This window comes from Gossypium raimondii, chromosome 7 (assembly GCF_025698545.1).
Source record: "Gossypium raimondii isolate GPD5lz chromosome 7, ASM2569854v1, whole genome shotgun sequence".
Classification (NCBI taxonomy): domain Eukaryota; kingdom Viridiplantae; phylum Streptophyta; class Magnoliopsida; order Malvales; family Malvaceae; genus Gossypium; species Gossypium raimondii.
Genome location: NC_068571.1, coordinates 45,367,766 through 45,380,133, shown reverse-complemented (window position 1 = coordinate 45,380,133; position 12,368 = coordinate 45,367,766). Strand labels below are relative to the sequence as shown.

General features: G+C 33.6%; 1 protein-coding gene across 1 annotated transcript; it reads left to right on the top strand.

Moving 5' to 3' along the window:
- Nucleotides 1-1,061: 1,061 nt before the first annotated feature.
- LOC105788290 (alpha-N-acetylglucosaminidase) lies at nt 1,062-12,029 on the top strand. Its single transcript, XM_052633636.1, has 19 exons — nt 1,062-1,524; nt 1,631-1,710; nt 2,181-2,392; nt 2,493-2,614; nt 3,445-3,530; nt 3,831-3,925; nt 5,644-5,725; nt 6,007-6,113; nt 6,273-6,303; nt 6,963-7,080; nt 7,297-7,344; nt 8,572-8,682; nt 9,129-9,230; nt 9,627-9,725; nt 10,159-10,269; nt 10,541-10,773; nt 10,915-11,152; nt 11,228-11,306; nt 11,614-12,029. The coding sequence occupies exons 1-19, from the start codon at nt 1,309-1,311 to the stop codon at nt 11,856-11,858; spliced, it is 2,415 nt and encodes an 804-aa protein (XP_052489596.1). The 5' UTR covers nt 1,062-1,308; the 3' UTR covers nt 11,859-12,029.
- The last annotated feature ends 339 nt before the right edge of the window (nt 12,030-12,368 follow it).

The following is a 12,368-nucleotide window of genomic DNA, read 5'->3' as shown; positions in this document are numbered from 1 at the left end:
CAAATATTTATACTTATCGATATAAAATATTGATGTATTTATTTCTTTAATTTCATATATACATTTGAACTACAATCAAAATTTAAAATATATAATTACACTAAATCAAAATTTATTACAGTTTATCTTTTCTCTAAAGGTTGTAATTGGTGATATCCATTCGGCATCAAAGGAAATTTAGACACATCCATTCAACAACCATCCCACCCAATTCTTAAGGGAGGTGATGGGAATTAAAAGTTTATATAAAATCATAATAACCAAGTTTCTTTGCTAGAAATTCTCAAATTAATTCAAAGCTTTTTGTTGTGCTTTACTTGGTTCAGGAATCAACGTTTTTAGGTTACTTCGAGTTAATTGTTTAAGGATTCAATTTGATCTCAAGTTTCCACATCAACATCCAAAATGCTTTGCTAACAATAACATGTATTAGATCCTAAAGATGAAACAAAGAAAATTCTACTGATATTTAACCCTTAAACATCATGATTTTAAATATAATTTAATATATTTATAATTTATAATTGAGTTAATATCACGAGTTAATAAGACACCAACTCGGTTAAGAAATAATTAAAATTATTTTTACTAAATAAATTATATTATAAAATATTTTTATATAAATCGACTTGAGCTCCAATGCTATAATTTTTAGACATAATAATAAATTTAACTCTTATCGTCTACCTATTTTATTAATTTGATCCTTATTTTCAATTAAATTTAGTTCTTAACCTTTTAAAAATTAAATTTAATCATTAATTTTAAAAAAAGTGAATTATTTTTTAAGAAAATATAAACTAAAACATTAAATTTTTAAATATAAAAGTCAATGTGATAATCTATCTACTTCATGCTCTCTCTCTTTTTTAATTTATGAACTCTTTTATAATATTTTTTTGAATTTTTATTGTGGAATTGCTTTTTTTTTAATAAGAATATGTAAGTGGTGATGTCAACATCTTGAAAAAATAATAAAAATATATGTTGGGGCTAAATTCAGAATAATTTTAAAATTTTCTAACTTTGTTTACCGTTTCATTTAAATAGTTTTTTCCTAGGTGTGGCATAATCTATACATTGCCCTTGTTGTTCTTGGGCGTTTGATGCCCGTTCTCTCTCTCTCTAATCTATTTGCAATTAATTTGTCTCGCCCAGACTGGCCGGCCGAGAATTTGTCCGATGCTGTTTGCTGGATCCCCTTAATCTCATCTGCTTCAATGATTCCATTTCAGTTTTATAAACAGAATCGCCTCTCTCTCAATAACTCTCCATTCCTAGGCTACGATCCCTTTCCATCTTTCTTACATGGATTCTTCGCTCGCCGCCATTTCTCTCCTCCTTTTCTCGCTCTTTTCCATGGTTTATTCCTCCCCTATCGGCGTCCAATATATCTCCAAACTTCTCCAAATTCAAGAGCGCGAGAGAGCTCTTCCTTCCTTCCAAGTCGCGGCGGCTCGTGGCGTTCTCCATCGCCTGCTTCCTTCTCACTCCTCCGCTTTTGAATTCCGTATCATTTCTAAGGTAGTTTTTAACTTTTGTCTTTTCGTTTCCAGTCTGTTTGGCTGCGTATATATCGAATTGAAGGGTTAAATTAAACTCTCTCTTATTGGCTGCCTCTTTCTTTTAGGAGAAATGTGGTGGTGAAGGAGCTTGTTTCATTATCAACAACCATCCTTCTTCTTATAAGTCCGGAGCTCCAGAGATTTTGTACGTGAATATTTTTATTTGTTTCACTACTTCTTGTATGTATCTATGTCAATTTGCATGTACGATATATGTTACATATTTTATTGATTATAAACTAATCTTCGCTGAATTGAGTTGTCCCGTTTATGAACCTTATCTGATGTATGTCAAATTGCTTCGTTTTTAACATCATAACACAGTGGCCCTTTCCTTTTTAGTCTTTAGACCTCAACATACTACATAGCAATTTCAACTTTCAAGACCTCAAGTTTTAAGTCAACATATGAGTTTATCCTGGATTTTCACAGTATTGTTAATTTAGCAGACTGCGATCATAGAGTTTGTAGGCAATAAATACTTTCTCTACAATGTTTTGCCCATAATTGAAATATATTTCAGTTCATTGTATTACACGACACTACTGTATACAGGTATGTCTATGTGCAATATATAGTTACTTTCTTGTTACTTCTTTTGCTGTTCTGGAGCAGAATAAGTGGTGTCACTGGGGTGGAAGTTTTGGCTGGTCTACACTGGTACTTAAAGTATTGGTGTGGTTCACATATATCTTGGCAAAAAACTGGTGGTGCACAACTATTTTCAATACCTCCGTTAGGCTCTCTTCCTCCTGTTCAAGATGGTGGAATCTTGGTCCAGAGACCCATTCCATGGAATTACTACCAAAATGCTGTTACATCAAGCTGTGAGCTTCTGCTTCTATCTCTTAATAAGTTATTAATGCCTTGGAAAATATTTTGAAATATTTTTGATGAAAAATATATGCATTTATTTGCTTTTGGAAGATACTTTTGCTTGGTGGGATTGGGAAAGATGGGAACAGGAAATTGATTGGATGGCTCTCCAAGGTATCAACTTGCCACTAGCATTTACCGGGCAAGAAACCATTTGGAGAAAAGTTTTCCAGGTAATTTCCTTATATAAAGTTTTCAAAATTTGACTAACTTAGCAAACTTTATTCATTTTGCCTGTCTTTTCACCTTTTCTTTCTTGTGGGGAAACGCTAGTCACATGCACAACCCTCCACCCTGCAACTCTGCTCTTCATGCTCATTCATGTCCTCTTGAAAGATTTCTGGCATTGATGGGGATAGGATGCCACTTAGTCTGCATCTATTTACTGGCTATATTGATAGTGTATTTTTTCCTTTTTATGCTGGACTCACAAGTGGTATCTGCATTGAGGTGGATGACATAATTGAGCATGGCTTATATGCTTGTTCCCTGCTCTTTCTGAACTTCTAGCTGAACCTGATTTTATATATTCCGGTACATAATACTAGTCTTTTAAAGCTTGTACAAAGTTCTATAGCTAGTGGTTAGATTGTGAATGCTAAATGTTCTTTGCATATAGATATAGTTGTCACTGACACTATCAAGGTTAAGACAAAAGTCCTTTATATATATATATATATATAGTCATTTATTGCTTACTTCTGCTCAATATGCATTAATGCTGACCGAAAGGTGTATAATCAGTGTGCTAGTAGTACCTTTGTCATTCATTAATTCTTTATGTTCCCGGAAGTACTTATTATTAGTTTTTATTACCAGTAACAACCTGGGCTGTTTTACTTTTAAATTTTCATTAATAAAATTGGAGTTGGGCTCATTGGCTAGTTAGTTTGCTCTAGGAATTATTTTTGGATAACATCATTGTTGCCAAAGTCATGAATAATGTTCTTAAGTTGAGTTCTTTAGATTTTAGTATTTCTTATGAACCTTTTACCTGAAGCAGAAATTCAATATAACCAATTCTGATTTGGATGACTTCTTTGGGGGTCCTGCATTTCTTGCTTGGTCACGTATGGGAAATTTGCATGGGTAAGTAATTCGGAAAAATTTTAGAACTCTTTTTGTCTTTGGCTTGATTAATTTGGGTTGCCAACATGGTAAATCTAATATTAAGGCATTTTAAGCTCAAGCTAATGGAAATCATCTTTACCTTCCTTTTCAGAGTATGGTTCCTCATTCCCCATCATTTAGATGATTAGAATAAATGAAGTGATACTTTTTCTGGAACGTTCTTTTAATGGCATATTGTAATAACCCTAGGTAGAGAAAATTTGTATTGTTATGATAGTGTTGTAGTTTTGAATCTAATAAGTCGCAATTCAATGCCAGATGGGGTGGACCACTGCCAGAAAGTTGGTTTGATGGACAATTAACTTTGCAAAAGAAAATTCTTGCCCGAATGTATGAACTTGGAATGACTCCAGGTACCAGTTGACATCCCCATCCATTTTCATTTTTCAGAAAAAAAGAAACAAGTTACTTTTCATTATTGTTCATTTTTCTTTAATGAATTAAATTTGTGAATGATGGAAAGGATGGAGAAAGAAAAGATGAAGAGAAAGTTGTGTATTGCTACTGATTATACATATATTTATACAGGTGAACTCTATATACAAGGAAATGAATAATTTTAATTAATCCTAATGGATCCCCTAATTGCTTATTGATTCTTTTCAGATCTCTATAATTACATTAATATATAGGTAACACTCCTCCTCAAGCTAGAGCATAGATATTAATCATGCCTAGCTTGTTACATAAGTAGTTAACTTGATTTCCTTTAGTGCCTTTGTGAACAAATCAATAAGTTGCTCTCCTGTCTTCACATAGCTAGTAGAGATTATATTATCTAGAATTTTCTCATTAATGAGATAGGCTCGAGCCATTAGTTGATTGCCCTTGCTTTTTCTTCATCAAATTAAATTCCATGTTGTGACACCAAAAAATTGAGAAAAGTGACTCGCTCTTGGCAAAAATGCATTTCTTGAAGTTGCCAAATAGTTTTTCTTGTCGTTGTACTTCAAAAACATCTCTAAGATGCTGCAAATGTCCCTTAAGATCTTTGCTATGGGTTAGGATGTCATCAAAGTAAACCACACCACACTTGCCAATGAATCTTTGCATCACATGGTTCATCAACCTCATGAAAGTACTTGGGGCATTTGGCAATCCGAATGGCATCATCATCCATTCATATAACCCATGCTTGATTTTGATGGCAGTTTTTCACTCATCGCCATCATTTAGATTTGATGGTAACCACTCTTCAAATCCACCATTGAGAACACCTTGGATCCATGTAACTCATCAAGCATGTCATCCAACCTTGAAATGGGGTAGTGATACTTAATTGTTATCTTATCGATAGCTTGACTATTAACGCACATCCTCATAGTCCCATCCCTCTTTGGCACCAGTTGTAGTTGATACTTGGCTTTGGCTACTCATATAATTTTATTTATCTCTAAGAAGAGATAGAAAGGAGGGAGAGAGTAAAAAGATGAAAAGAAAATTGTGTATTCCTTCTGGTTGTGCATGTATTTATACAAAGATAAACTCCATATACGGAATGAATAATTATAATCAATCCTAATTGATCCTATAATATCTCCCTATTGATTCTTTTCAGATCCCTATAATTATGCTAATATAAAACTAACAAATTGCTTTGCTCAATTTTCTGCTAATCTAGATTACGGAAAGCAAAACTTTTCTCTTAAGAACATAGTCCCTATTGTTCCTCAAAGCATACTATCATCTTTTCTTTTTGATTTTTGAATGAACGAAGAAGTCTTGATAATTTTTCGTGAATTGTTCCATGGAAAAGTAGCCACTCCTTGGATTTTTGTTGACTGTAGCAAGATGCTCCCTTCTATCAAGTAGGCATATTTACTTGGTTTCATCTGAATGAGGTCAAGCATTAAAAAATATCAATTGTAGCATTAAACAAAAACAACTGATGGATATACAAATTTATAACAAGTTCTTAGTAAGAAATAATGGAAAGCTTGGTTCTAATTACTGATTTGGAGTTGGCACACCTGCCATGGATCTAGGGAAGTTTTAAAACACTAATAACCTGCATCAATTTTTTCTTCCTACTTGATTTAACAGTTTCAAATTTTGTGAATACACTTTGCAGTCCTTCCAGCTTTTTCTGGCAATGTTCCTGCAGCATTTAAAGACATGTTCCCTTCAGCAAAGATAACACGCTTGGGTAATTGGTAAGTTACATAGCACTGTGAATTGGACAAATTAATTTGCTTTTTATGTCTGTCAATTATGTTTTTGAGTTGTCAACTTTTCATTAACTCATATTTTCTCCAGATGCATCTTGGCAATAGTATTTGCTTTGAAGTGTTGCAGGCTTGTAGCCTTAGGCTGTCTATTTTATCTAACTATATATAGTAGGTGGAATTTAGACTTTCTTGGTCAAAGTTTGAAAATTTTTACAAAATTTAACAAAGGATTGGAACTTCAATAATTCATCTCAACTGGTCTTCAGGTTTTCTGTTAAACGCAACCCTAAATGGTGTTGCACTTATCTACTTGATGCGACTGATCCCTTGTTCATTGAGATTGGGAGAACTTTCATTGAGGAACAACTGAAAGGTGTGCTCCTTCAATTCCTTGTTATTTATGTTCATAAGCTTCATTTTTTTTTGTCTTTATCATGCACTTGTAAGTTATTAGATTTTACTTTCCTTTCTATGAATGTTTTTTGCAATTATTCTGAACATTTTTATTGTTTGGGCTTACATCTTTGGTCAGAATATGGAAGGACAAGCCACATCTACAATTGGTAAGATTTTAATTTTTGAGATCCATATTGTTGGATTGTAATCAATAATCTTGATATAGTGGTCATTCGAATCTGTGAAAATCTCTAAATTACTCCCTTACCCTTTACTTTGGCTTTGGTTCTGTTTCTGGAAGGCCTGATTAGAAAATTACTTGTGAAAGACAAGCCAGAACCAATAATTGCTATGCTTACAAAAGTGTTTGATGCATTTAATGTTGTTATCTTAAATCTGTTCAAATCAATGGGCTCTGGTAAATTGGGATAAAGGAAGCAGTTTATGAGGTCATTGTGGTTCCATTTTATTCTTTTTTGATTTAACATGTGAATTTCACTAGCATGGTATGGCTTAAAATTTGTGGGTGGTGATTGTTATTATGCTTTTGTTAGCTCAGTTGGCTTATTTTCTATCAGTCTTGTTTTCACTTGTTTATTCAATTGTTTCTTCCTCTCTACCTTTCTAGACTTGCCCCGATCCTCTGCTATAGGATTAAAATTTAAGACCACAATGACACTTGTATGGAACCATTCATTCTATTTTTACATGTTGTCTTGTGTATAGAAATGATCTTCCATTGCAACTTTAGATTCAAAATTTTAATCAATTTATTAGTCCTTTTTTCACATCTCTACATTGTTTTCATATGTGCCTAACCATGTAGTGACACGTTTGATGAGAATACCCCTCCGGTGGATGATCCAGGGTACATCTCCTCATTAGGTGCAGCGATCTTTAGTGGAATGCAAAGTGGTGATGACAATGCAATGTGGCTAATGCAGGTCAAAAAATCATATCTCACTCACTTTAATATATAAAATGAGGAACCTTCTTTATCAGGAACATTCAAAAAAGTCCCAATCTGTCCATCTTTTTTCTATTAAATTCTTTATAAAGGTTATTCTGCACGCATGACTATGCCATTGCATTCCTGACCTCCTTATAGAGTTAATTACCTTTTGTCCTGATCTTCTAACTGATCAAAATTTATTCCATAGGGGTGGCTGTTTTCATATGATCCATTCTGGAGGCCTCCACAAATGAAGGTTATATCTATAGTTTTCATTTAATTGTCTTTTAGTCACTTCATTTCCAATCTCTAAATTCATCAGCTCTTTGTCTTATATGTCAATTTAGTTTTAGTATTTTGTTCCAATCATCTACAACTTGAATCAAAGTTGATGACTTTCATTTTTAATTGCTATAACTGACGGTTTAAAGCATTGTGGGAAACATAATTAGTATAAAGAGAGACAGGTGGGAGGGGAATGGCCCTAAAGTGTGTGGTCCTTTGTTTTGTTATGTTTCAATCATACATGCGATAATCAAGCGAATAAAGCAAACATATGTCTGGCCTTAATATATGTTTAATCCGAATACGATAGCATTTAGTCACACTTCAGAGGTTGAAGGGAACTTACTTCACAGCTCACTAGATAGGTATATTGTATGTCAATGAAGTTTTATTTCCTTCCTTCACCCAAATAGCAACTAATTTTGAACTTCTTCAGTGCTCAAAACAACATTCAAGATTTTCCTTCTAGATTATAAGACTTAATCTATATTTGTATTAAGTAAAATAAAAGAAAGGAAAGTTAAGGCAATGAAAGGAAAGAATTAAGTATTATTTTGTTTGGATAGTTAAAATTAATAAAGGAAAGGAAACTTTTTTTAACAATATTTGTTTGGTTAAACAATGAACAAGAAAGGATTAACTATAATATTTTTTTTTACAATTATATCCTTTTCATAAATAATTTATATAAAAGATGAAGAGGATAAAATAGGTATCTTATCTCTTAAAAAACTTTTTTTCTTTCATGTGCCCAGCTTTCCCCCCAAATGGAGGTTAAAAAGTTAAGCCTTTTAGGGGAAAGCAAGGGGTTCTCAGTTTCCCTTACTTTCCTTTGCTTTAAATAAAGAAGTCAATTCAAACAAGGGAAAAGATCTTCCTTTCCCTCTCTTTCCTTTCCTTTCCTTTCCCCTCTCTTAGCCTAATACAAATATAAGGTTACATAATTAGCTTTCCCTGAATCTCTAATGATATTGTGGCATTATTGTTCAGAACTGAAGGATGTAAATGTTGTTTTCTAGTATGAAATTGGAAAACTTATCTACTTGTGTGTGCATTAAGATGAAATCATATTTTTGATATATGTTCAAAGGAGCATGTTCATACATTATCATGCATTCTAGCATTTTGTTTTGAAGAGAACAAAAACTAAAAGATGAATATCTTGTTCATTGATTGGTAGTAACTATGCTTTTCTCAGGCACTTCTACACTCTGTTCCCTTGGGGAAGCTGGTCGTCCTTGATTTATATGCTGAAGTGAAACCCATCTGGATTTCTTCAGAACAGTTTTATGGTGTTCCTTACATCTGGAAAGTTATCGTTGCATCACTTCTCTTTCTCTATCTCACAGACTCACATTTGTACAAGCAAAAACTAACATGTTGATGTATTCCTGTGTCTACAAGTTTTTATCAATAATTTTTATCCTTGCATAGTAGGAAACTATTATGGACACAAGAATAGGATCAAGTCACAAGGCAATTCATGGGGATGTTGAAATCAATTGTCTTCTCTTTATCTTGTTTCCTGCAATGACCTATTGTGATTCATAGTTTAGCTTATCAAAGTGACATTGAACCCATAGGCCTTGTTAGAGAGAGATCTAGATCTCTTTAGGGTTTTTGATAGAAATTTTGCTTATTTCATACATCCCTTAAAATATGTCTCTGTTGCCTACCTTAAGGCAAGCAAAATGGAAGTATGGAACTTGTTCTCTTCTGTTTCTTATCTGATCTGTTGGCATCCTACTTTACAGGTGCATGCTACACAACTTTGCAGGAAATATTGAGATGTATGGAATTTTGGATGCAATAGCTTCTGGCCCTATTGAAGCTCTAACAAGTGAAAACTCAACAATGGTAAGCTGTACTACAGATTTCTTCCTCCAAAATACCATCAAACAGTTATTGAATGTCATAAGATCTGGGTCTTTCACCTTTTATATCAGTAAGCAATTTCTGTACAAAGTTGTTCTCATTTGATCATATCCTGCAACATTTACTCTTTGCATGTCAACTTGCATGCCTGTGTCATGGGTTGAGCATGGGAGCACGCAACCATGACAAACTTGTGCGATCCATCGTATTTGAATTCTAAGTCCGTGACACCTGCATGTACGAGTATTACATGTCATGCAAATGAGTTTTCTTGGAACTGACTAATACACTTCTGGCCTTTTGATATTTGCCGTGATTTTTTTATATTTTTATTTTTATAATATAAATCTGTTTCTGACTCCAATAATTTTGGTTAAGGTTGGCATTGGAATGTCAATGGAAGGTATAGAACAGAATCCAATTGTTTATGACCTCATGTCTGAAATGGCATTTCAACACAAAAAAGTTGATGTCAAGGTAATTTTAAACTCTTACACGTTGTCTGCAAATCAGATGTGCTATTCACCATTAGTTTTTTAATAAAATATAATGCATGTAAGTTTGGTAAAAGTTTCTAGATTTAAACCCAAGTTATGACAATTTTTTCTCTATGTAATAAGACAGATTATGAGTTCTGTTCTATATTAAGATTGTTTATTGGACAAGTCTGTTCTAAAGAAGGGAAAAGTAATCAAGTGGCAGGACAAGAATATGATTACTATTAATTGACCTTGAGCTCCATAAAGGAGAAGCAAGAGGATGCGAAAGGAAGGGTGGAAAAAGAAGAGTGAATAGTTCTTCTAGTTGATTGGACTTGAAGGAATAGTGGGGGAGCCGGGAGGAGTGCATTTCCACTGGAGCTTACCAAATTCTAAACTAATCTATTTCTTAACTAAAATACATCTTTCAGGCATGGATTGAATTGTATATAGCAAGGCGTTATGGACGGTCATCTCCTTTAATAAGAGACGCATGGAATATATTATACCACACAATCTACAATTGCACGGATGGAGCCTATGTAAGTTCTTAAACTTGAAATGTTTTTTTTTTCCCCCTTTTTCCCCCTCTGCTGTGTATAGATGTATCAGGGTGGGCATGATTCATGGTCCATTGGTTCCATGAGCTTGACTGACTTGAATGCTATAATCACAATAGAAAACAGTCCCTCAATCTTCATTAAGTTTTCTGCCAAGTATTATATACAGAATGGTTTTTTTCTGTACACAATTCCAAGCATATATTTATCATCTTAATTTTTATATAGTTGATAAATGAAAACATTTGAGCAGGACAAAAATAGGGATGTTATCGTAGCATTTCCAGATGTCAATCCATCCCTTATTTCATCACCACTTGAGATGTATCCACATAATGGTAAACCAACTTCAAGAAGAGCCGTACAAAGGGAGAAAACAAATGCATATGAGCAACCTCATCTATGGTATTCAACTTCTGAAGTGATAAAGGCATTAGAACTTTTTATTGCAAGTGGGAACGAACTATCAGCAAGCAATACTTACAGGTTGATTATTTGGTTCCAATACACCGTTTTAGCAATGCTGTGCCAATTGTGACATATTGTAGAACTTCTAGAATGTGCACTCTCTATTATCCATACTTCTTTCAATATTATTTTTAATGGCAATCTACTTTCAATGCCCAGCTATGACTTAGTTGACCTGACTAGACAATCTCTGGCTAAATATGCAAATGAGCTTTTCTTAAAGATCATTGACGCCTATAAGTTTAAAGATGTCGACAAAGTCACCTCTCTCAGTCAAAAGTTTTTAGACCTTGTTGAAGATATGGACACTCTCTTAGCATGCCATGATGGATTTCTTCTGGGACCTTGGCTAGAAAGTGCTAAACAACTTGCACAAAATGAAGAAGAAGAGAAACAGGTTAGAAATTGAAAGTGTTATATAAGCAATTCAAAATGCAAGCATATTTTGGATTGACGTGATCTGAAAATACAGTTCGAGTGGAATGCAAGAACTCAAATAACCATGTGGTTTGACAACACAGAGGAGGAAGCTAGTCTACTTCGTGATTATGGTATTTTTACCTCTCACTGCCTGAGTCTGGTTTTTATCTTTCACCTCCAGCTTATTTATATCCTTAAATGAGTTTCATGGTTGTGGTGCAGTATTACCTAGAATTTTTACATTTTCCTAAATATTCATCTCCTACTATTGTTTTCTACGCTTATTATATCAATGTTGACACACACCTGTATTTGATGTTTATCCTGAGTCTGGATAACATAGATGGTGCATATACCTTGTACTTACGTGCTTCATTAAACCTTTCAAAGTTGCAGTGCCACAAAATTCCAATTCTCTTTTTTCTTGCATTGGTTTAGGAAACAAGTATTGGAGTGGACTTCTACGAGATTATTACGGCCCCCGAGCAGCAATATATTTCAAAATTTTGATAGAAAGTGTAGAGAATGGCGAGGACTTCAAGCTACATAAATGGAGGAGGGAATGGATAAAACTAACAAACAATTGGCAGAGTAGTCGGAAGCTGTTTCCGGTGAAGAGCAGTGGAAATGCTGTTAGCATATCAAGGTCACTATACAACAAGTATTTAAGGTCAGAGTCTTGAACCATACTACCATAAATTGAATAAAATTTACTATCAAGATGAACACTTCTAAAGGAAAATATGCTAGAATTAATTACCTGATGTAGCAAAAATATATTGCAAAATATCAGGGCTACGTTGTACTCCCACTGCTTTAACATTCTAGCACAGTAGCATGCTACAATTCCCAAACTTTCTTTCTCCGTCTGATCGTTTTTCTTTTTTTATTTGGGTAGACTACAGATTTAATCATAAGTTTAAATTATGTTTTGATCACAAAATTTTTAAGGTCCTAAAATGGATACTAATCTTATCGATTTGATTTGTTACACTTTGGTCATATGAGGTACATTATATTATCATTTCAGATGAAATTTAGGCCATATTGCACAGTTAGTCCTTATATATATATATTTCTTTTACTTTCTTCTTTTTTCCCCTTCTCTTCTCTTCTTTCTTTTTCTCTCTTCTCCTTTCATAAGTCTAAAGAACAAAAGAAAAGGTTAGACCAATATAGCATACGAAACTGTA

What these genes read in the sequence shown, in the direction of transcription:
- LOC105788290 (XM_052633636.1), top strand. Translation starts at nt 1,309, where the DNA reads ATGGATTCTTCGCTCGCCGCCATTTCTCTCCTCCTTTTCTCGCTCTTT. An exon ending in TGAACTTGGAATGACTCCAG is followed by an intron (nt 3,926 to 5,643) that starts GTACCAGTTGAC and finishes TACACTTTGCAG; the next exon opens with TCCTTCCAGCTTTTTCTGGC. An exon ending in CATTGAGGAACAACTGAAAG is followed by an intron (nt 6,114 to 6,272) that starts GTGTGCTCCTTC and finishes ATCTTTGGTCAG; the next exon opens with AATATGGAAGGACAAGCCAC.